The sequence below is a fragment of the Macaca thibetana genome, chromosome 7, assembly GCF_024542745.1.
Source record: "Macaca thibetana thibetana isolate TM-01 chromosome 7, ASM2454274v1, whole genome shotgun sequence".
Lineage (NCBI taxonomy): Eukaryota > Metazoa > Chordata > Mammalia > Primates > Cercopithecidae > Macaca > Macaca thibetana.
The window spans coordinates 139,545,694-139,570,703 of NC_065584.1; the positions used below are offsets into that span (position 1 = coordinate 139,545,694).

Here is a 25,010-nt window from a genome sequence, read left to right on the forward strand (position 1 = left end):
TCCATAGCTAACTAACGGACCTTGAACTCCAGTGTCATTGGGGAAACACAAATCTGATGGCAGAATGTCTTAGTCTGTTTGCTGCTGCTAAACAGACGACCTGAGACTGGGTAATTTACAAGGAAAACACACTTGTTTCTTACAGTTCTGGAAGCTGGAAGTCCGAGGTTGAGGGGCTCGCGTCGGGTAAGGGCCTTCTAGCTGTGGCATTCCATGGCAGAAAAGCAAAGGGCAAGAAAGCGCGTGGGAGAGACAGAGCCCATTCCCACAGCCATTTTTTTAAAGGCATTAAACCAACCCACAAGGGTGGAGCCTTCATGGCCTAATCATCTGGTAAAGATCCTGTGTCTCAATACTATTACAATGGCAATCAAATGTCAGCATGGGCTTTGGAGGGGACAAACGTCCAAACCGTAGCAAAGAGGTTCTGATAAAACGCTTCAACTCATACTCCACTTTCTGCTAGGCCTGTCCACAGATGGTACCACTCACTTATCTTGGAATAAAAACCCCAATGTCTTCCCTGCATATGTCCTCTTCACCTCCTTTTAAAGTTAGGTGGGTGTGTGTGTGATAAACCACACACCAATGGAAGGGCAAGATGATGATAAGTGCCTCGTTCAGGACTCAAGCGTAAGTCTTAGCCAGGCCCTCATAACTGGGAGAATTACAGATAAAATACGTAGATCCTGGCAAATGGACCACGCAGTCCTCGCTGTCGAATTCCAAGGTCACATCGACCCAGAGAGAATTAATCAAACTCCCATAAAAAATGAAAATGAGTGTCTCTGTACCCTGTTTTACACCTCAAGGAACATCCAGCTAACTATTGTAGTGCAGTCGTATTAGGTACTTGGAAAATTATGTAACTGCTACTGAAGTTATCCAAGCATCAATCTAAAAATGTTCCCATTATTTTGGTGAGCCGCTTGATAACATCAAGAAATACAGTGTTTCACAAAATGCCTCTTGAAAAGGCACTATTTGAAAACACCTTTACATTAATTGCCTAAACTAAGAAATTCTAGCTATTACATAGATCAGTAGTTCTGAACCTTGGGAACACATTAGAATCACCTGGTAGCTTTTTAAAAATACCAGTACCTGGGCCCCAATCCCAGAGATCTTCATTTAATTATTCTGGGAGAGGCCCAGACACTGGTAATTATAAACCTGCCGGCCGGGCGTGGTGGCTCAAGCCTGTAATCCCAGCACTTTGGGAGGCCGAGGCGGGCGGATCACGAGGTCAGGAGATCGAGACCATCCTGGTTAACACGGTGAAACCCCGTCTCTACTAAAAAAATACAAAAAAACTAGCCGGGCGAGGTGGCAGGCGCCTGTAGTCCCAGCTACTCGGGAGGCTGAGGCAGGAGAAGGGTGTAAACCCGGGAGGCGGAGCTTACAGTGAGCTGAGATCCGGCCACTGCACTCCAGCCTGGGCGACAGAGCCAGACTCCGTCTCAAAAAAAAATAAAAAAATAAAAAAATAAACCTGCCCCAGATAATTCTAATAATGCAGTCAGGTTTGAGGCCTCTCTCTCAGTGCTACTGTAGCTCATCCTCTGTTGCTGTGACCCAAATCTTCCTGGATACCTAATCTCTAATGGAGACTTCTCAACTCAAAGAAAGAAAACTTGTTCAGTAAGCTAAACACTATTTCTGAGAGTCCATATAACTAACAGTGGGGATGAAATGTTGTCATGTGTGTGGTGCATGGAGAGAACATGGTCTTAGATTCTTTGCCACATCAGTTGTTAGAAAGACAATTCGAATGGCACACTAGTAGTCAGGAGGATAAGGCAGGAGGATTGCTTGAGCCCGGGAGTTTGAGTTTACAGTGAGCTGAGATGGCACCACTGCATTCCAGCCTGGGTAACAGAGCGAGACCCTGTCCCTGAAAAAAAAAAAAAAAAATAATTTGTTTTTAAAGAAGAAATCAAGTAACACATCGGGCAACTTCAAAGCCGACTTCTCACCTTAGATGAACCCTGACACTTAGCATTCAAACTTTCATTCCCTGGAACAAAGACAGAATTCTTATTGGCAATAATCTCAACAATTTGGAGAACTTGAAAACTAGCACAAGTGCAATAAAGAACTACTAGATTTAAACGGTCCTAAAAGACATGAACTATAACTAGAATATACTTCCCCAGGATTCAAATTTCTCAAATATAACATGAACTAATTATTCTGCTGCTAAATGAGGCAAGCAATGCCTCACATACAGCAGACACACAATAAACGTGTTTAAATCTAATTAATGCTGAAATTGCTCATAAAGTGGGTATTGATAAAATTTAGAATTCTTATTTGATAACAAGATTAGCAGGCATTTCAGCGCTGCCTGTAAGACAGTTCTTCCAACAATTATACTAGAATTAATGTCATTGCTGTACTAATTTTTTTAAGAACAGTAAATTTCAAAAATCATCATTTCATTAAACTTGCTGTCTCAATTACACTTGACCTCAAATGATATCCTGTCAGTCCTGAAAGAACTGGTAAGAAAAAGTATCCATTCTTGTCACAAGAAAAATTAAACTATTCCATAAAATCTATCATTTCCCCAAGACATTTTCTTTTACTGCTAGATTTTTTTTTCCTCCAATGAACAAAAAACATATATTGAGGACCAACCCTGTGCCAGGCAGGCCCCATGCTAGATGCTGTTTAGGATATCGCCTGGTGATTAGGAGTCAGACAGACCGTGCTTGAATCTAAGCTCTACTTGTTAGTGATATAGATCAAGTTATTCAATGTCTCTAACTTTCCTGTTTCTCATCTGCACAATAAGAAGGGCTAACTTGAAGCGTTGCTGATATCGGGAGACAATATATGCAATATACCTGGCCTCAATTATTGCTCTATCACTAGATTCTCACAACTCTGGGACTAGGGGGTAGTATATCCTGTTTGCAAATGTGTAATCAAAGACACTGAGAGGTTGTGACCTAGATACTTTATCTTTTGAGATGTTTTCCCCCTACACTTTTTTTGTGGGGGCTTGGGGCAGACGACGTCTCTCAAATTTTGTTACCCAGGCTGGAGTGCAGTGGCGCAATCATAGCTCACTGCAGCCTTGACCTCCCGGGCTCAAGCAATTCTCCTGCCTCAGGCTCCCAAGTAGCTAGGACTACACACATGTGCCATAGTGCCTGGCTTTATTTTTATTGAGTCAGGGTCTCACTGTTGCCCAAGCTGGCCTTGAACTCCTGGCCTCCAGTGGCCCATCCAACTTTGCCCCTCAAAGCACTAGAATTACAGGCATGAGCCACCATGCTATTTCCATTGCATAGTCTTGTAATGCATCTTCTGGTAATTCTTGTGTCTTCTAGAAATAGATAAATTGTATCTCTACGGAGTCAAAAAGCTTCTAGCTCTTGTGTTCTGGCAGCATGAAGAATCTGAGAACAGTGAAGAAAAACTCAGGGGACAGGCAATATTGATTGTGTGCAACTGTAGCTTAACACAGCACAAACAAGCCTTTCGTATCCTCATCTGCTTTGGGATGCCATGCCCTTTTACTTAGGTGAACTGCCTTTAATAGTTGCTTGCTGCCTGCGTTGCATTCTCTGATACCAGAAAAGGAAATATGTGACAAAATCATGAAGTACAGACTAAGAAACTGTATGGGGCAACTGATTAGAATAGCATTCTCACTGGTGTTCCTCTTAAGATTCCACGGCTTGGTGTCAAACCAAATGTATAGATACTTTCTAGAATGTATTATACTAAAGTATGTAACAGTTGGCATTCTGAAAACAAAGAGTTTCTTACAATACTAAGGAGCCAATGTCCTGTATTTTTGTCTTGAAGAAAAAAATGTTTCAACAGATTCTCCCTAATTCGTTCTCCTTATTTCTAATTTTATACTCTGGCTATGGAAGTAAAGAACTATTTCCATCAACAAAGCAAGCTCCAGACAAAAGTTCTTTAAGAAACTTGCCAAAAAAAACAGCTCATGCTGTCTTTCCTGGGATTCCTCGACATATGAATGCTCCAGCCAGACCCAGAAACGCAGCTTTGTTTTACTACCATTCGATAATGATCTAAACAGCAAAATCAGGTATGTAGCCCTAAAGCCAGCACTGCTCCCCAGCAAGCCTTTCCAACAGCGCAGATTTCATTACTGTCAGAGTCACACAGGCTGCTTCTGTTCTTGGTATATCTCTCTGTTGTTAATTTATTCTTTGTATCTTTCAAATTACTGGTTATTTTTAAAATAGACTAATGTAAAAGCTAGCATATGTTTACTAGAGGGGAAAACACACTCATTTTCCATTTAGTTGACATTTACTGAGCACCTTCTATGGTCCTGGTACCCAATACCCATGCCTGGGATAGGAAACAGTCCCCGCATTCTTGGAAATTACGACAGAAATGCATTACCTGGGTATGCTGGAGGATGCCTTCCAGTTAAGACAAAAAGGAACTTATTTGCAGGATCATAGGGAGACACAGAGTCAATCAGAGGCTAAGGTAACTGGTACCCCAGGGAAGATCATGTGGCAGAGGAATTACCTCTCCCACATGCTAGCTTCAATTGATTAAGATTAAAACAGGAGAGCTTAAATCAGAGGTCATCCTATAGCACCAGAAGGTAGACTCCTATTTAGCATAAGGAATACATTCTTCAGAAGAGGTAATTTCCCCCGTTGTAGAAACAATTCAAATCACATGAAGACATGCAAGGTATAATTTGTGGATCTCCTGTTCAATCCCACAACATAGTAATAAAGGAGTATAGACTGGGAAATCCTTCCAGAGTCCTTGAAATTTAGTTTTTATTTTAAGTGTTTAACGTTGATGTTTTTCCCCTTGTCTTTTCAACACAATTCAGCAAGCTGCCATGTTAACTTTTACGCAAAACTCCTCATTGGATATGAGAATTTACATTAAGCTGTGAGCAATTAAAGTCTGATGTCTTTTTCCAGATCTCCATTTAAAATGTAAATTAAAGGGCAGAGGGAAAAATAACTTCCCTTATGTCACTTAAATTATCCCTTAAGATTACAGGAAACTATTCATTTTTTCAAACTAGGAGGAACCAAAAACGTATTTCCCCTTCCCACTCTTCACAACAGAAAATGCTGATGCAATGAGATGCTCTTCTTAATAATAGAACTTTCTGGCTGACTTAAAGGCTAAAATTGACATTTTAAACCATACATGTCCTTGTTTTTGTTAAGTGGATTTCACTCAATTTAGCCACAGTCATCCCCAAACCTTAACAGTCTCCACCCTTCTCCCAAGTCAAATCCCACTGCTGTTGTTAAGTTTTGTGTGGCCACACACAACCAATCCTAATAGCTAACATTTTAACACTAGCTTACTATGATGGTGGCCTTTAAGTATTTCACATGTATTAACTAATTGAATCCTTGCAAAGAATTCCAGGGTTGGTCTTGTTACTATCTTCATTTTTTCAGATGAAGAAACCAAGTCACAGTCGAGTGTCGCTCTCTTAGCTGTTATCTGGGCTTGTGAAGACTTGATATACGAGGCTCTGGATAAAATCCTACATAAATGCAGGGAAACAGACGTGTATAAACACAAATCACTAACACCTTGATCTTCTAGTTCTGTGGTAAAGGAGGAGCAGGTTACCTAGTCCTCAGATTCTTCTACCTATATCTTTAAATGGGAATAATGCTATCTGCTTCATGAGATATTGTGAAATAGGCCAATCTTATCAAACTCTTCTGAATTCAAACTCTTCTAAACTTACTCTTCTAAACTCTTCTCAAACTCTTATAGATACAGAAGTTTATTCACAAGATAAACTTCTACCTAAGGTTTCTATTTTTAAGAAATAAGAATTTTTAAAAATAGTTTTTCTATATTCTGACAAGGTACTGTAAGGTATATGAGTTAAGGATATCCCTTCCCATGATTTCCAATCCTATATTGTTCCAACCTGGGCAACATGGTGAAACCCTGTCTCTATGAAAAAAAAAAATAAGACAAATATCAGCTAGGCAAGCTGGAGTAAGCCTTAGTACCAGCTACTTGGGAGGATGAGGTGGGAGGATGGCTTGAGCCAGGAAAGCAGGAGTTGCAGTTAAGCCAAGATCACGCCACTGCACTCCAGTCTGGGCAACACAGTCAGACCGCCTCAAAAAAAAGGAAACAATAAAAAAACAGTTCCCCGTAGTAAACATTTTGCTTTGTTTCACTACTAGCTACTCAGCACAGGCCTCTACCAAACAACCTGAAACAAAGTAGCCTAAAAGTATTATACCATAACAACCTCTCAGACAACATTTTCATGGGAAGTGATCCAAACAGGCTTAGAGGGTTATGGTGGGATGGAAAAAAAAAAAAAAAATTATGGCATTTCTATCCATATAGTTTAGAATGAGATCTGGGTTCTCAAAATTCTATGAAATCATGAAAAGGAAGAAAACTGTTTGGATGCTAAACTTAAGATGCAACATCAGCTCTTCAATTCAGCCCAATTTCCCCCAAATTGATGGTCGCAAGGCACGGGCAGCTTGCTCCTTCGCTGGCAGTGTAGGACACTTGTTTCCTAATCAAATGTAACTTTTAAAATGTTTATTTCTTTAAAAAATGAATATGGTATGTAGTAAAAACTCAAGAAACTTTACAAATGTCTTTCCTCACATGTATCATTTCCCCTAATCTTCAATCAATAATATTGTTTACAAAGAAAAATACCCAGGCAAAACCACACTGGAACTCAGCTCTCCTAACACTTGGTCCAGGCATTGGTCTACAGCTTTAGTTTTACTACCTAATACTGAAATAAAAAATGAGCCATTACTTTATAATTATGGAAGGCTAAGAATTAGTCATTTTTTCTACATTCTACCTTAAAAAAAAATTATGCAAACTGATAGTTACTTAGTATCTTTAACATACTTAAAATTGTAAACAATGTAAAAACACAGAAACGTTAAGTATCTATTTCTCTTTAATTAAATGTATCTCCTACTTAAATGGGATGTGTGGAGGAAGATTTCTTCTTCCAGATAATCAATACTTCATCTTTGTTTAGTGCCTTTAAATAATAAATATCACATTACTTTTTAAATGGTTTTATTTTACGTACAAATAATGAACATACGTTGTACCCATAAATTCTACCTTCCAAAATCAGCAGCTTTTTAAAAGAAAACCACATAATAACTTTTAAAAGGCACTGGGATTCCTCTGCTTCTAGATCACTGCTGGGCTAGAAAAATAAAGTTTGTTCTACCAGGAATCACAAGTGAGAACTGAATATTCTCCAAAGTGGAAATTCTAGAGTGTAGTGGCACTCCAGGCAAAGATTATTCAGTTCTCATCCCCAACATCCACAACTACGTATCAGAAGGGTTAAACCAGGTCAAAACAGTCCAGCATAATTTAGGTTTCATCAAACAATGTCATTATGCTCTTCTAAGATGCAAATAAACCAAAACAGGAAATACTAAAACAAAAATAATATCTGATACTGCCATACAAATTGTTAGTTCCTTTTTGTATCCCCCTCTTCTATAACATTAACAAAGAGAATATTTTACCGCAAAGAATATTTTATTTTATACATCACTAGCCATGAATTTTTGCCATTAGTTACTATACAAATGCTGCCTAGTGCCATTACCCAAATGGCATAACCATTTTACATCCACAATTCACTTCTATAGTTATAAGCAGAATTTTCATGATTTACTTAAGTACATCTATCAGTGAAGATTTAACACTGAGATGCAATCTAACATCTGTAATACCTGATGTTATATAGAAGGCAATGTAGGAAAGATGTATTTTAATCACTTTTCATTTAAGTGACCTTATGTAAAAAATAAGATAATTTAGCAGTTCCAAGTATCCAAAGGGTCTTTTCAAATGTACACAAAAGAAATGGTTACAGAGATTTTTAAGGAGCATCTTCCATGTCCACATCCTCTTGTAACTGCTGTACCATTTTCTCTTCCAATTGCTTCCCTTTGCCTTTAATAAAAACAAGTAAAAAATAAACAACTTAATTCAATGTGACCTTACAGAATTCACATCAACACTTTATAAAGGATCCTGCATGTTTTAAAGTAATATAAGCCATTCCTAAGAAATTTAATAACAGCTAAACTAACATAGGTCTTATGATATGTCATGCATCAAATAAACATTCTACATACATTTGCTCATTTCACCCTCCTAACAACCCCCATTTTAAATATGAGAAAACTGAGGCTCCAAGACAGATTAACTTGCTGAAGGTCACTCAACTAGAAAGTCATATAAGTCAAAGCGCTGGCATGTGAACTCCGGCCATCTGGATCCAAGGTCCCTGCTCTTAACACTGTTCTATCTACCTCAAAAAGGATTACCTAAAAAATTAGATAACAATGGTTCCTTTCTGGTGCTTTTTGACTATCAGTTTGTTATCATGTATATGTGAAACAAACGCTCCAGAATTTTGTCTACTTTAATAAAATTTGGTACAAAAATAATACAAGTAGATTTACACAAACGTACTCAACATGTGATTACAGAATTTGACCTTTACTAACATTTCTTTCCCTTTAAGTGATCTACCTAAGTAAATTGCATAAGAGACTGTACTTGGTGTTAGCTGAGTAAAAGAAACAGTAGTCCAAATTTTAGTATCAGAATCACCTGGAATGCTACTGAACAGTGGCTCAGACTCAAAGAGCCTCGGCCTATGTATTTATACTAAGTTCCCCAAGTTGGTAATTCTGAGACCGACCAAAGTTTGAGAAACACTAATATAAAACATTGTCCAAAAATCATCTACAAAACTATTGCTCAAATAATTTTGCTTAACTTGGGGAGATACGGAACATAGAATTCAATGAAGGGAAAAAAAAAACACCATATAAATAGATTACAACTGGGAAATACACTGAATAAATTACATTTTAATAGACCAAATCATATCATACATTGGGAAAGATAGTATTTAAAGGAAAAAATACCCAAAGTTAGTTGGTACCCAAATACACAGACCACAAAAATCTAGATTTTTCATTTTTCTTCTTAAAGCAGTAAACTCCTGTGCAACATAGTACTCACCTGCAAGAGGGGCTCGGATAAGATGGATGTTTTGCTTGACTTCTTTGATATCCTGAACTTTCTGCAGCTCTTTATTTTTCTTCAATCTACAACAAAATACATTAAAGCCAAAATTTCAGTTGCTAACACTGCTTTAAGCGGCATCAGTTCACAATACAGCTTCTAAATGTTGTTACTTCAGTTAGCCCCACAGATGGGGAATGGAAACATGATGGCTGCCCTTCTGTTCACTCCCCTTTCTTCTCCCCACAACACCCCCCATCCAGCAGCAGCATCAACACCAAGTGAATAAAGAGCCTCTCAGTTCTCTCACATTATTCCCAAATGGCAAGTGGTGAACATAACCTAAAAGAGATGTATACCTTACACTTATTCCCAAATCTAAGGTAAGGTCACCTGTTAAGCCCTCACAAATGTACATTTTCTTCCCTAACAACTCAAACTTGTGGTTTTCTATTTCATAATTAGCTCAAAATAGGATTCCTACCCTACCACAACACTTGTTCATGCATTCATTCTTTCTACTTAAGAATGGCACAAAATGGGAGCTCAATATATATTTGCTGAGTAAACGAAGGATGTGAGTCATGAAAAGAAGTAGTGCTTGGCTGGGCGCGGTGGCTCACGCCTATAATCTCAGCACTTTGGGAGGCCAAGATGGGCGGATCACGAGGTCAGGAGTCGAGACCATCCTGGCTAACATGGTGAAACCCCGTCTCTACTAAAAATACAAAAAATTAGCCGGGCGTGGTGGCGGGCACCTGTAGTCCCAGCTACTAGGGAGGCTGAGGCAGAAGAATGGCAGGAACCTGGGAAGCGGAGCCTGCAGTGAGCCAAGATGGCGCCACAGCACTCCAGCCTGGGCGACAGAGCGAGACTCAGTCTCAAAAAAAAAAAAAAAAAAAAAAAAAAAGAAGGAGTACTCTACTACATAAAACTATCTTTAACCCTTTAACTGTTACAGTGCCTAGATCTTTTCTTCTCAAATAGATAAATCTCTGTTATATAATTTTTAAAAAACCATTGGGTAATTAAAAGAGCACAAAACACATGATATTCAATAAAAATGCTAACAGACTAGTCCTCAAACATTTTTCTGAAATGCTTTAAAATTTTTAAGCCACAAAGCTGCTGGCACGTGCTTCTTTTCCTTGACATATTCCATAGCAATTAATTTTAAAGCTAATGGTCCTGCTCTGAAAAGAATAGCTGATTCCAAGCTGGGGAAGGGGAAACATCTTGTTACCTATGAAACATGAATGCACTCAAAGAATGAGGAGAACTGTCAAAATGACATAACAGTCTGCCTGAAGGAACTCCCACAGGCCAAACGTGGGCCACTTAGAACATCAAAATAAATAATGACAATAAAGAATTATAACCCAATGTATACCATAAGAATCCATGAATACGGCCGGGCACGGTGGCTCAAGCCTGTAATCCCAGCACTTTGGGAGGCCGAGACGGGCGGATCACCAGGTCAGGAGATTGAGACCAGCCTGGCTAACACGGTGAAACCCCGTCTCTACTAAAAAATACAAAAAAAAAAAAAAAAAAAAAAAAAAAAACTAGCCAGGCGAGGTGGCGGGCACCTGTAGTCCCAGCTACTCGGGAGGCTGAGGCAGGTGAATGGGGTAAACCCGGGAGGCGGAGCTTGCAGTGAGCTGAGATCCGGCCACTGCACTCCAGCCTGGGCGACAGAGCCAGACTCCGTCTCAAAAAAAAAAAAAAAAGAAAAAAGAATCCATGAATACACACAGATGTAATATGAGTGAAGGAATAAATCTTGAAATTGATGGAAAAGAGAAAGTTCTTTCTTACATGAGAAAATCAACTAAAAAATGTAGAAGAAATGATGGAATTAGAAAAACCACCATTTGGCAACAATCACAACAATAGTAGTAACTGATTCAGGCAAGACTCTAATGAAAACCAAAACCAGTAGGTACAAGTTTGAGGAGTAATAGGCTCTTTACTGAATCTCTATGTATCTCCCCCAAGAGATGTACCGATTATAAGGAAAACAAACTAGTAACCTTCCAGTGGAGAAATCTAACAGACATCACCTTAATCAAATGATCAAAGTTAACATCACCAGAAAGGTGACATCATGTGCTTCCCGATATGATGCATGAGAAGGGTATGCCATCATTTCTGTGACATCCCTGCCAAAGGCGCCTAAACAAAATCTAACGAGGAAGATATCAGACAAACCCAAATTGAACAACATTCTATACAATAACTTCACCTATACTCTTCAAAACTATCACTGTCATGTAAAATAAAGAAAGATGAGAAACTGTCCAGATTAAAGGAGCCTGAAGAAATATGAAGGACTTTCCACTGCTATGGACGTAATCAGAATAACTGGTGAGGTCTAAACAAAGTTCATAGATTATATAATAGTATTATATCAATGTTAATTTCCTGACTGATAGATAACCACACTGTGTTTAAGAGAATGTTATTTTTAGATTACATACACTTCAGTATACTTAGAAGGAAAAAGCGTTATGGTCTTCAATACACTGTGACAGGGATAAAGTAAATGTAAAGTGCTAGCAGAATATACAAGAGTTCTTCATATTATTCCTGGAAGTTTTTGGTAAGTCTGAAGTTATGTCAAAATAAAAAATTAAAAAAAAAAAAATACGAATGCCTCTAAATATCTACTAGTAATTACTTTCCAAAAGTTACTCCACATAAATATTCATACCTGTTCATTATAAATTTAGCTTGGCGTTTCTGTTTGATCTCTTCAACTCTCTTCATTGCATCAACTACAAAAAAGTTCATAAGAGTTAGCAAATGTACGCACATTCAAGCAGTATGATCAACAACTGCATTAACAAGCACTTCTTTATTATTCTGATTTAGAAATGAATTTACATGAAAAAAAATCATTACAAAAACAATCCCTACTCAAAAAGCTGAAGGTATATACTCATGGCCATCATCACTCTCAACATTCTGTCTAACAAGTATCATTTCTCTAATTTTTATTTGACAAAAGTCTCTGTTGCTGTTAAATTTTCCTTCCACTTTAAACCAATCCAATGCTTTTCAAATTTTAGTATAAAGAGAACTTGGACTATTGACAACTAATCTCATTCTTAACTTGTAATTTCCATGAATAAAGACAGCATCTTTCTGGTTATGAACACTTAAAGTGCCTGGGATATGGTCAGCACATGATATTGGCAGAATGAACCAATCAATCAATACTAATATGTTCTAGACCACAAAAATCCAACTGTTTTAGAAAATGTCTACAGGAGCATTGGCTAAAAGGGGGCTGAGTTCAACTATGCTCTAAAATCTCTATTAGTACTATCCAATGAAAGACAAACCACATATGAAATTTTAAATTTTCTAGTAGCCATATTTTTTAAAGTAAAAAGGAACAGGTGGAAATTTAATGATACATTTTATTTAACCCAAATTTTCCAAATACTGTCATTCAACATGCAATCTATATAAAATTATTAGTGAAATATTTTATTCCTGTTTTCATATTGTCTTCAAAATCCAGCATTCATTTCACATTTACAGCACAACGCAATTTAGACTAGCCACATTTCAAGTGCTCAGTGGCTCAGACACCACAACTTCTGATCTAGCTCTTTACAGTGTAGTCTGCAGATCTACAGAATAAGATATTTATATAGTCTTAAAGTATCTCCCAAAAGTACACTTATTCCTTAAAAAGAGTAAAACGGTAACACAGGATTTCAGGCCCCACACAAACCTATATCTGAATCTACATTTTAACAAAAACCACCAGGACAATCTTTAAGACCTCTAGTATTAAAGCAACATTTACATAAATAATTCTAAGAAAATGTCAACTATAAATCTGCATATGCTGTAGCTCAGAATTAATAATATGCTGGATATGTAACTTTTTTTCTTTGTCTTTCAGCAAAAATCAGGACAAGTTCTAGTACTCAGAAGCATTTCCACACTTTAAACTTATTTAGAAGGGAAATAAACACAAGTGGCAGGAAAATCCTTTCCAAAGAATAATATACTGTATTTCCAAATATTCCAGAAGATTGAAATATTTTGAACCTAAGAAGCATCTGACTGTACAATTCACAACTACAAAGATATGGAACCAACCTAAGCGCCCATCGACCAACAAGTGGGTAAAGAAAATGCGGTATTTATACATGATGGAATAGTACTCACCCAACAAAAGGAACAAAACAATGTCTTTTGCAGCAACTTGGATGGAACTGGAGGTCATTATTCTAAATGAAGTAACCCAGGAATAGAAAACCTAATACTGTATGTCCTCACTTACAAGTGGTGGCTAAGCTATGGCACGCAAAGGCATACAGAGCAATATAATGGACTATGGGGACTCAAAAGTGGGGGTGGGGTAAGGGGTAAAAACTATATGTTGGGTACAATGTACACTACTCAGGTGATGGATGCACTAAAATCTCAGATTTTGCCAATCTACAATTAATCCATGTAACCAAAAAAACCACTTGTACCCCAAAAGCTACTAAGATTAGAAAAAAGTTCAACAAAAATAAGTAAAAAGTTAAAAAAAAAAAAACCTGAAGACATTAAAAATTCACCTGCAACACAGACAGCCATGAGGGATAAAGTGCAAACTACTTTTCCTGGTATTTTTGAAATTCTAACATACTACTGTTTCTACAGACATCAATACCTTAACAAAGGTTGTTCAATCCATGTCCTCACATAATTTGATAATGTAAGTAATGAACATACAACTCTTGTCAACAGATTAGTTTATAGACCAAATGATATTGAAATATGAGGGGTGTGGAGAATCAATAAATCTCTTAGAAGAATAATATATTGTTCTGGAACAATACTGAAAACAACTTTTATTAATTGTGTAAAACACCAGGAAACAATCTTAAATTCCAAAGACTCTCATCCTATATACCTAGCACTCATACTGTCCACTTAGCAGATCTTCTTAGAAAAAACTATTTTTAGGATCCCAGTAAAAAGGAAAGCAGAATCAGTGCAGGGGAAAAAAAAAAAAAATCTACAAAGCACTGTTTCTTACAGAATTTACAGATGTACAAATGAGGGGGGCAACAGAATGAGACTCTGTAATAAAACCTAACAGAAACAATAAAATAGGAGTACTCAGTAAATGCACCTAGAGGGCAGAGACTGTGTGTGACCTGCTCATCTTTGTATACCACAGGCAGTGCTTAATAAATGTGCAATGAATTAAAAGAAAGTAAGAACTGCAGAGAACATTACCATTACAGCATGTGAAGTCATACAGAACACAGCAGTATTTCTCTCGAGCAATATAACACGAAACTAGCATGGTGGACCATAGAACTGATTATTCACGTATCACTGAAATTGGATATGCACCTCATTTCAACAACCACCTAAATACCCACTAAGTCAAAGCAGTTACAAAATATGTAAAAATGATCTGGAGCTGCTGTCTTCAAGCAATAACAACAACAACAAAAGCAAAGGTCAAAATGAAATAAAACTGAATGAAATCCAGAAATGCTTCAGGACAGGCACGGTGGCTCACGCCTGTAATCCCAGCACTTTGGGAGACTGAGGCGGGCGGACTGTCTGAGCTCAGAAGCTTGCCACCAGCCTGAGTAACATGGTGAAACCCTGTCTCTACTAAAATACAAAAAAAATTAGCCGGGCATGGCAGCATGTGCCTGTAGTCCCAGCTACTCAGGAGGCTGAGGCAGGAAAATTGCTTGAACCCGGGAGGCAGAGGTTGCAGTGAGCCGAGATCACACCACTGCACTCCAGCCTGGGCAACAGAGCAAGACTCCGTCTCAAAAAAAAAAAAAAAAAGAAATGCTTCAGGACTTTCCAATAATGTCCTTGATAAGGATGCCTTTTGAAATCAATTTAATAATCCTATAAGTTAATCTCTTTAGAAATCCTTGAGTTTCAATAAGTGTTATTTCCTTATCAAATAAACCCAATAAAAATCAATTGCTTTTCAGAAATGAACTCTTCCTCTAATTATAAAGCAGAAGGAAAAGACCTTTTTTTTAAAAAGGGGGTGGGAGAGACCCAAAGGGTACAATAATTAGGGCTAAGTATAGAAAAGGCAATTCCAAATCTAAACTCCAATTTCTCCACATGGTCCAGGGTAAACAAAGCTTTAGAACAAGCTTGACCAACCCACAGCCCAACATAAATTCGTAAACTTTTTTAAAACATAAACAGAGTTTTTTGCAATTTTTTTTTTCTTAGCTCATCAGCTATCATTAGTGTTAGTGTATTTCATATGTGCCCTAAGACAATTCTTCTTCCAATGTGGCCCAGGGAAGCCAAAGATTGGATGCCCCTGGTTTAGAAGGTGTAAATACTACTACAAAGGTCCACACATTTTCAATTCTTCCCCTGAAGTCTCGTGACTGACTGGAGTACAGAAAGGGATGCCCTGCCTATGATCTATTAGGAGAGTAATAAAGTTTGTGGAATTCTAAGCCTTACAGACTCTGGTTAACAAACCACATCACCCCCACACCCAACACTAGAAATGGCTACAGGCTGCACAAAGGTAACCATGGGAAGAAAAGAAGGCAGGGCCGGTGCCCGGCGTGGTGGCTCACACCTGTAATCCCAGCACTTTGGGAGGCCAAGCCGGGTGGATCACTTGAGGTCACGAGTTCAAGGCCACCCTGGCCAACACGGTGAAAACCCACCTCTACTAACAATACAAAAATTAGCCAGGTGTGGTAGCATGCGCCTGTAATCCTAGCTACCCAGGAGGCTGAGGCAGGAGAACTGCTTGAACCTGGAAGGCAGCGACTGCAGTGAGCCGAGATCATGCCACTGTACTCCAGCCGGGTGGACAGAGCAACACTTTGACTCTCAAAGAAAAAATAATAATAATAATAATAATAATGATAATAATAAAAAGGCAGGGCCAAGGGTCCCAAACATCCAAACATACACAAATGTTGTAGAACCTACAAGCGAGCTTAAGGGATTAACTTTTTCTACATATGGGACTTTTTTCATTAAACTTTCTGCCTACTTCAGGGAAAAAAAGAAAAAACTAGGTATTATTGCTTTTAATTTCAGAAGATTACAACTTCATTTTTTACCTAAGTCAAACACTTAGAAATTCTCAGGACATTTGTAATGATGACCTTAAGCACTACACTTTTTAATTTTAATTATAAGGTATACAGAATACAAGTTTATATCCTAAACTATACAGTCTAAACATGTGAAGTGTGTTAGGTTTTGTGTGTATTTTAACTGTCCCACACTCACCCTAAAACGGTATTTTCCTTCTCTATTTTTTTCAGCTACTTGTATGTTTTTACACCTCTGTGTGGGCACTTCAAGTAGTATCAAAGTGAATAATTACATTATTTTAAAATGAACACACCAGCCAATTGTAAAAAAAAAAAAAAAAATGATAAAAGATATGACTACAACAGAACCATTAAAATGAGGATAAAATAATAAAAGCCAGGCGATGACAAATGGAAAATTCAATATTTAAACAACAAGCTGACACTTAAAGTTATAGTATTATCCCAAACCAGTCTCTCCTCAAAATTATTGGTATTTTTCTGTGACTTACTAGTTTTATTCCATAGCTCTCGCTGGTATTTGATAGGTTCATTTCTACGTTTTTCAAATTCAAATGAATTATCCTGTAAGAGGGAACAGAGGAGATAAAAATAAAGTTTTAAGAAAAGTAGAAAGGAAATATTTCTTAAAACATCTTCCTTTTCATAAGTGTTCTGAGTGAACATACATCAAGATTCACCCCTCAGGGTGATCTCAGAGAATACAGGTTTTCAAACTTTTTCTCCTTTCACACCTCCCTACTGAAAACATAACTCTATATAACGGTGATTCTCAAAGAGAGAGGAGGAGTCGGTAACACCTCCATCCCTCAGAACGGCGTATGACAATTACCAGGATTACAAACGGAAAAACCTTCCCCATTTCCATTCCCAGATATGATTCAAAGCCAGAAAACTCTGAATTACATTGAACCATATGAAACTGCCATTTTTCACAGATCAAAAAAAGTCAACATCAAGAATTCCATGTCCTTCCTGTAGGAGACAGAAAAAAAGAGAGAGAAAACTTCATATGGTTCAACCAAATATCTATCTGTTATAGCAAAAAGGTATGAAAACTATATATATCTTCAAACAAATGAGGTGCTACTCTGCAGAATGTAAGTCAGGCCCTACATTTCTTCAGATCTCCTCCAAAGACTGTTACCACTGCTAGTGGCTGGTATTTTTACAGTTAATGATCCTTTTAATCTTAAAACACACAAAACAATTTTGGAAAAGCTACAGGTATTTCTTGGTTTTCAAATCTATCTGACAGGCATATAAAACAGCACCACCTCTGGATTTAGCTACTATTTCTTTTATATATACACACCTTTATTCGGAGCATAATAACCTCAGCCACAAGCTAAATAGTAATCAGTAAATGTGACTAGCAGTCTTTCCTCAGGCAGCTGCCACTTGCATTTAGGCTGCTATGCTTCTTCTCGTCCAGAATGAAAATTATTTTTGTGACAGTAATTATGATTTGGCCTTGCATCTGGTCAAACGATACTCTTTACATTCACCGCAAAGCTCTGGTATTAAGGAAGCCAGGAAAGGGCTTGATGGAAAATGCTTGCAGATACTGACTGCCTTTTAGCAATAAAAAGGTGGGAAAGGGGTCATAGGTTTGGTGGGTAAAGGAGGCCATGGACGAAAGGGACAGTTTAAAAGATCTTCCTCCCTCAAAGGTAGCCTGTACTGCATTTTCATCTCCTTTCTTTACAGGGACTGAACGTGGACAGCTTCAAAATATCCTTTTATCAATTCAATGTAACAATATAATGATGGAGGCTCACTCCATTAAATTTTCTTCCCCCTTGACTTAGCTCTAGTCCTCCTCACACCAACACTACTAATTTCTCTGCTCTCAGATACAAAGCCCTGCTAAGGAAATCCAGAAACCAATAAATGAGTCTATTATAAACTTCACCTGAGCCTTGACTGCTGTTCAGAAATCCTTTCTCTTAACTTCATCTCAAAATCTTTCAGTAGCAATTCCCAACTTCATCTCAAGCCATTTAAATGATTTTCCTTTCTCTGCAAGAGCTAAAAATAGTAGCTCCACAGAATTACAGTTTTCAGGACCATGTGAGAATGAGATTATTTCCAAAGCCAAATACAAATAAGGCACTTATTAATCACGTTATAGGAGGCCTTGCCATGACTGATTAAATGACATACACCCTTCAAATACTAAAACTGTGAAACGTGTAAAAACTCTATTGATAGCTAACTGTACTCACCACTGTAAGCTCTTTACCAGCTGCTTTCCGGAATGCCTTGGTCCACCTAACTTTGCGAGGATTGCGCTTCTTTTTAAAGTTTTTATGACATTTAGATTTGCAAAATCTGAACACCTACAAGAAAAGTTAAAATATTGAGAAGTCAACATTAAAAACTTTTCTATCATAAGATGTTACTCCTGCTACACAAAAAATACATGCCCTTCTACTTAAACTGCCATTTAGAAATGTGTAAGATATATCAGATTAAATGGAAACAACTATTTTTTGACTGTCAAACATCATCCCAACCAAAGGCTAAGGGCCCTGAAAATATTATTTTAAATTACTAATCATTTGTATAGAATAACAGAAAAATTATTTCAAATAAAGGGAATAGTTTAAGTAAAGTCATTTAAGTCCTTTCTTAATTCAGGATAATTTTCAAAATTCACTGTCTCTATACCTCAATGGGAATAAAAGTTTCAAACAACCATTCTGAAATCTCCTTTTGAGTCTTTCCGTCTTCCTTGTTGAAAGCACAAAATAATTTCAAAAGCAGCTAAAACTGGTGCTCTAATAGATTTGTTTTCGACTTATCCATAGATCTGCCAACAACATTCTTTACTACTTTAACTCTCCATCTTCATCCTAAAAGATTTAATCCTTTAATAGTGCTAACTTACAACTTGATGATGCTTCAACATGTTCCTGAAATGGCTTATTAGGACTCATTTTATAAATCTAACAGTATTATTTTGTTATTTCGTAATGCCTTAGAACACACTGCAATTTGTGTATGCCGCTGGAGAAAGTGGGAAGACAAAAAGTAATTATTTGGGGTTTGTGGATCTTGGTAGAGAAAATTAAGTTGAATTATACCTAGAAGGTATGACAGATAAATAGGTCAAAATAAACAGTACAAACACTTCAAACTAAATAAGCCTGTGTATGTATCACAAATCATACCACTTTTCACCTTCTATATATGTTGCCCTATGGGGAACCTCAAGTAGGTCACTTACACACAGTAGGACAGTTTTCTTAGAGACTGTTGCTATTAGTTTAATCCGATCCAGGCCCATACCTCCTAGAGAGCCTTCTCCTAAGAGACTAGAGTGAAAGCATGTCTATATCCTTGAGTTAATTTCAAATGGACTAGAAAATATAAGAACTACTAAAATCTCCTGGAGTAGCCTGCTATGAAATCATAAATAAAAAATGAATACATTAAAATCATTGTGAAACGAAATTTCATTTGCGTATTTTCAGCCCAAAATACTATTACCTTTTTAAATAAAAGCCTCCCACATTTAATATCTATTAGATGACCCTTAGGCAAATTCCTTTTTCTACTATTTATCTAGCAGGAGGACTAAACTTGATTTGGCTCCTCTCAATTCCAAATAGATCCAATGAGGAATCTACTTGGTTCCTTATCTAATAGGTATTACCTGAAAGGCACAATGAAGGATCTAAAGAGACTTGGAACCAGAGGAGGTATGAAGGGGATTCAATCAGCAAATAAGGAGTATCTATGTGCCTGATGTTGTACCAGTGCTAAGGATACAAGAACAATTAAAATTTGGTATTCTACCTTGAAAAGCTTAGTCTAGCAATGTGATAGTCTCACTTTGCAATCAAGAAAGACCGAGATCTGACTAGGATATAAACAATGGGATAAAGCTATAATCATGTATAATGTAACATGTAAACACATATGAGGAAGTGATTAAATCTATGGTGGTGTAAGAGGTGGATGGCTTATGTGTCAGGCAAAGCTTTATGTTCTCAAGTTTCTCTTTTAATTTAGTCCCCTAAATGCTAACATGCTAACAAATGATCCCCCATACCTTGGACTCAAAGGTCTTCAAACTTTTCTTATTCCACTAATTCAACATGTTTTTTGTTTTTTTTTTTTTTTTTTTTTTTTTTTTTTTGAGTCGGAGTCTAGCTCTGTCGCCCAGGCTGGAGTGCAGTGGCCAGATCTCAGCTCACTGCAAGCTCCGCCTCCCGGGTTTAGGCCATTCTCCTGGCTCAGCCTCCCGAGTAGCTGGGACTACAGGCGCCTGCCACCTCGCCCGGCTAGTTTTTTGTATTTTTTAGTAGAGACGGGGTTTCACCGTGTTAACCAGGATGGTCTCGATCTGCTGACCTTGTGATCCGCCCGTCTCGGCCTCCCAAAGTGCTAGGATTACAGGCTTGAGCCACCGCGCCCGGCCTCAACATGTATTAAACCCTCATTAAGACTGTATTTTTCCTGTTTGCAAAGTATGTGCAAATATGGAGAATTAGCATTAATTCTACCCTTAATCCATTTATGCCTAAGAAGAGTAAAAGGTGAAGTTTCTATTAACAACAGTCTCAGAAACTAAGAGAATAAAGGCAGAAAGACTAGTTAAAGCCTGGGAAACATAGCAAGTCCCTGTCTCTACAAAAAAAAAAAAAAAAAAAAATTTAATCTCCCCGTCTCTACAAAATTTTTTTTAATGTTGGGCATGGTGGTGCACACCTGCAATCCCGGCTACTCAGGATGCTGAGGAGGTAGGACTGCTTAAGCCCAGGAGACTGAGGCTGCAGAGAGCCATGATCACACCACTGCACTCCAGCCTGGGTAACAGAGAGTGAGATCCGGCCCCCCAAAAAAAGACTATGTAAGAGGCTATAATAGTAAGTGCCTAATCTGAACTAGGGCAGGAAAGCAGAAAGAAGGCAAAGGCACCATTATTTTTTCAGAGGCAGGATAGGTAAGTCTTGATAACTAGATACAAAAGGTGAAAGATTCAAAGATGACTCTCATGTTTCTAGCAAAACTATTTGGGCACTTAAGAGTGGTATTAATTCACAGAGCAAAAAGATTTGAGGTACTAATGAATTCTCTTTCAGTAGGCCCACTGTGAGGTACATCCAGTGGAAAATTCAGATTTGGAGCTCAGGAGATTTAGACTTGGAAATCAAGAACATAAAAAAGGTGAGATACTTTTTCTTTATTAGTGCTTCAGGCCCTCTATCTTTTATTTCCTCCATCAACTCTCTTCTGGATCCACTGGTCTTCCTTAGGCCAAGCTGACTCCCAACCAACTCAACATTGTCCTTATTCTTCATCAACTTAACTTCCACTGTGTCTACCAAATTAATACCCAGGTCTTGACAGCTCTCACGATCTGTCGTTCTAATTCCAGTATCCAGCTGACAAGCACCCTGGACGAAAATCACAAAATCGTAACGAGATCATGTATAAAACCATACTGCCTACTCTGAATTAGACTCCAACCTGGCAATCTTTTGGTCCATTTTTATAAACTTCTTATCATGTTCCTGAGAGCAAGTATTCAAAACCTTCTACGTTCTTTTACCTTACCACACATAGCTTTGGTCCCTCATTTTCAGCTGAATCCCTTGCATCTAATTAATGGGGTCAATATCTTTGATCTGTTACAGAGATATAAAGTGAAGTCAGACTTGTAATTCTTTAGCATGTCAAATTCACCTTAATATACAGATTCTTAGACCCTCTTCCCCTCCCCTAAAGATTCCAAGCCAGTAGATCTGGTGGAAACCAGGAATCTGTAAACGCCCAGTAATTCAGAAGCAAACTTAAGAAGTCAAATTCTGAGCAACAATGTGTTTCTCTGAGAAAGAGAGGAACGGGATTCATTCTGTAATGACAGGACAAACTCATGTACCATTCAAAACGTCTTTCACAACTAGGACTCATTTAGTATTTACGTTTATACATTTACTATAATTATACTTGTAGCCCTACGCCCAAGGCTCTATCATCATTTCCAATCCAGTCACTTACTCAAACAAGTGGATTTGCACCGTTGTCTGCCTTTTCTCAAAATGTTCACTTTCCTACCACTTAGAAGGCCCCCTCCGCTCTTTCTCCCGCAAAATTCAGGATCCAAGATAAATATCACCTCCATTCTGAGTCTTTCCGTACGGGACCCTCCCCAACTCACCCGCAGTACCTAATACAGTACTACCTGCAGTAGACTTAATAGATAAGTCTACTATTAAGCAATACGGAACACTTCCATCAACCTCTACACTTTAGTATGGACCTTAGCATAATGCCTGACAGCGTATACACTCTACAAAGTTTACTGGATTCAAGAACGTGGCCCACGTACACGAGTGGCCAAACAGCCCTCACAGACATCCAAGATTCCTGGTAGGCGCCAGCTGGGATCGCTCCTGAAGCTCCACGCTGCCAACGCCACCCAAGGGTGGCCTGGTAGCCAGCGCCACTCGGGACACCGGGAAGGAGAAACGCCCGAAGCGGAACGCTGAGACCGGAGCCCCAGTTAAGCCACCCTCCCACGGGAACAGCGGGAGCAACCAGGGCCAAACCCGGCAGACGCAGAAGCACCCGGCACCTAGTCGCCGCGCCCAGGAACCGCGGAAGCTAGGCTGAAGCGCAGAGTGGTCTCGGTCGCCTCACCTTGCAATCGTTGCGGACGAACATCATGCCGTGTCCAGGGTAGATGGGCCCCGAACAGAAATAACACTTCTCGATACGCATGTTGAACCCGCGTGAGACGCCACCAAACAAACGCCAAGCTTGAAAGGAAGTGACGTAGCCGCGTCACCGGAAGTGACCTTCTTCCCCCTTCCCCCGACCGGAAAAAGGCAAGCGTCCTTAGTTCTCGCGGGTCAGTTAGACGAGAAGCGAACACGACTGTGCCTGCCGTGGCCGTGCGGTCAAAAGCGCTGCCGTTTGACGCAGGCGCAGAGCTGCAGACTAGACCTGTTCGCTCTTACTTTGGGGAAATACGGTTTTGCGCCACCTTCTGAACTCGCTCTCACAGCGCCTATTTTTTTTCTCTCTGTATGTCGGCATTTACGCACGTTTTATGTATCTTTGGTTTGTGCTTTGCTCCGGAGTGCTCTCGAGTGCGCTGTCTTAACTCGTTTGTCTACTGCCTGCCCTAAACCAGCCCTCCATTCTCGTCCCATGGTGACTTGCAGGGTGTAAGCGGCGAAGAACCTGCAATCCAGCGTTGCTTCTTCAAACATTATAATGAAAACGGTTGAGTCGTTGATGCTCCAAGGACTTTACCAGCAATTTTTTAAAATATAAAATCGTGTTCTCCGCCTCCCGCCTCCCATTTTAATTAATATACATATGTAGTAAACAAATACTTTCGGCTGGGCGCGGTGGCTTACGCCTGTAGTCCTAGCACTCTGGGAGGCCGAGGTGGGCGGATCACCTGAGGTCAGTAGTTTGAGACCAGCCTGACAAATATGGAGAAACCCCGTCTCTACTCAAAGTACAAAATTAACCGGACGTGGTGGCGCATGCCTGTAATCCCAGCTGCTCGGGAGGCTGAGGCAGGAGAATCGCTTGAATTCTGGAAGCAGAGGTTGCGGTGAGCCGAAATCGCGCCATTGTACTTTAGCCTGGACAACAGCAGCGAAACTCCGTCTCAAAAACAAAAAGAAAAAGAAAAACATACTTTTGCCAGAAACTACCTCCTTTCCTAGACGTGCTGTCTTCCTCCCCAGGGGCAAAACAGTTCCATTTGTTACCTACCAGAGCTTTTCTGTGCATAGGCAAACATGTATATTTGTGTGTTTCCCTGTCTCTACCTCCTTTTCTTTGTAATACTAGTTAATATACTATTTACCCTTTTCTGCATCTTGCTGTTACCTTGTCTCCATTGGAATGTGAGCTCCATGAGGGGCAGGGATTTCATTTCGTTTGGTTTGCAACTACATCTCAGTATCTAGAATAGTCCCTGGCACATAATAGGCATTTGATACACATTTTACTGTAAACGGGTATTTAACATTCGTTTTCATATATATATATATGCCATTGTACGAAAGTATTTTAATTGGTCACTAAGCGATAGTCATTCTTATCTTTTGGTATAATAAGCATCTTTACTGACACGCCTTTTCAAGAGAGGGTTTATGTAGAACTGCTGGATCAAGAGGAGCTGGATATAGATATCTAATTTTAAAATTTGGCAGATAATACTAAATTGCCTTCCAAAAGTTTTTACCAATTAACACTCAGCATCAACAAATAAGATGTCTGTTTCACTACACCCCTATGAAAAGTGATCTTTGCCAACCGGAGATGAAAATTTATCTTCTTCTTATTTCAACTTGAATTTAATGACAAATGATGTTAAGAATCTTTCACAATGTTTTTCAACTTTTTTCTGTGAATTGCCTGTTCAGGTCCTACACAGTTTTCTATTGTTGATTTTCAACAGCGCTTTACACGTTAAGGTTAGTCCTTTGCTGAAATGCATTTAGAAATTATTTCCCTATTAATATTTTAAGCTTTGCTCATGGTTTTTTCCATGCAGAAATATGTTGTTTGTATATTCAGATGTATCCAGTTTTTTATGACTTTGGATTTGGTACTTTCCTTTAAACTGCACTTCTCCAAGATTGTTTTTCAAAATGTTTTATCTTACGTTTTGTAGTTTCATTTTTTTGCATTTGAATTTTCAACTTGTCTGGAATTTAAGTATAAATGACATAGGACTCCAGTGTCTTTCCCTCAGTGCTATATGTTGATAAAGCATCCTTTCCCTCACTCACTCAAAATGTCACATCTATAGCTCCATTTCTGCACTCTGTTCCATCGTTTTACTTGTTAATGTGCCAGTGCCCAAATATTTAAATTATTGTAATTTTTTAA

At 38.6% G+C, this 25,010-nt stretch overlaps 2 protein-coding genes across 2 annotated transcripts in view; one reads left to right on the forward strand and one right to left on the reverse strand.

Moving 5' to 3' along the window:
• Positions 1-25,010, forward strand: part of PIGB (phosphatidylinositol glycan anchor biosynthesis class B) — a 210,878-nt gene that overhangs the window by 27,169 nt on the left and 158,699 nt on the right. The gene's annotated exons all lie outside the window — the stretch shown is intronic.
• On the reverse strand, positions 6,258-23,053 carry RSL24D1 (ribosomal L24 domain containing 1). Its single transcript, XM_050799812.1, has 6 exons — positions 22,794-23,053; positions 18,368-18,481; positions 16,631-16,703; positions 11,762-11,825; positions 9,046-9,131; positions 6,258-7,962 (listed from the first exon to the last, which is right to left on the reverse strand). The coding sequence occupies exons 1-6, from the start codon at positions 22,872-22,874 to the stop codon at positions 7,889-7,891; spliced, it is 492 nt and encodes a 163-aa protein (XP_050655769.1). The 5' UTR covers positions 22,875-23,053; the 3' UTR covers positions 6,258-7,888.

Excerpts from the sequence above, each read along its gene's own strand:
- RSL24D1 (XM_050799812.1), bottom strand. The coding sequence starts at position 22,874 with ATGCGTATCGAGAAGTGTTATTTCTGTTCGGGGCCCATCTACCCTGGA. Across the intron at positions 18,482-22,793 it reads TCGTCCGCAACGATTGCAAG|GTGTTCAGATTTTGCAAATC; the intron begins GTGAGGCGACCG and ends CTTTTCTTGTAG. Across the intron at positions 11,826-16,630 it reads AGAGCTATGGAATAAAACTA|TTGATGCAATGAAGAGAGTT; the intron begins GTAAGTCACAGA and ends ACTTTTTTGTAG.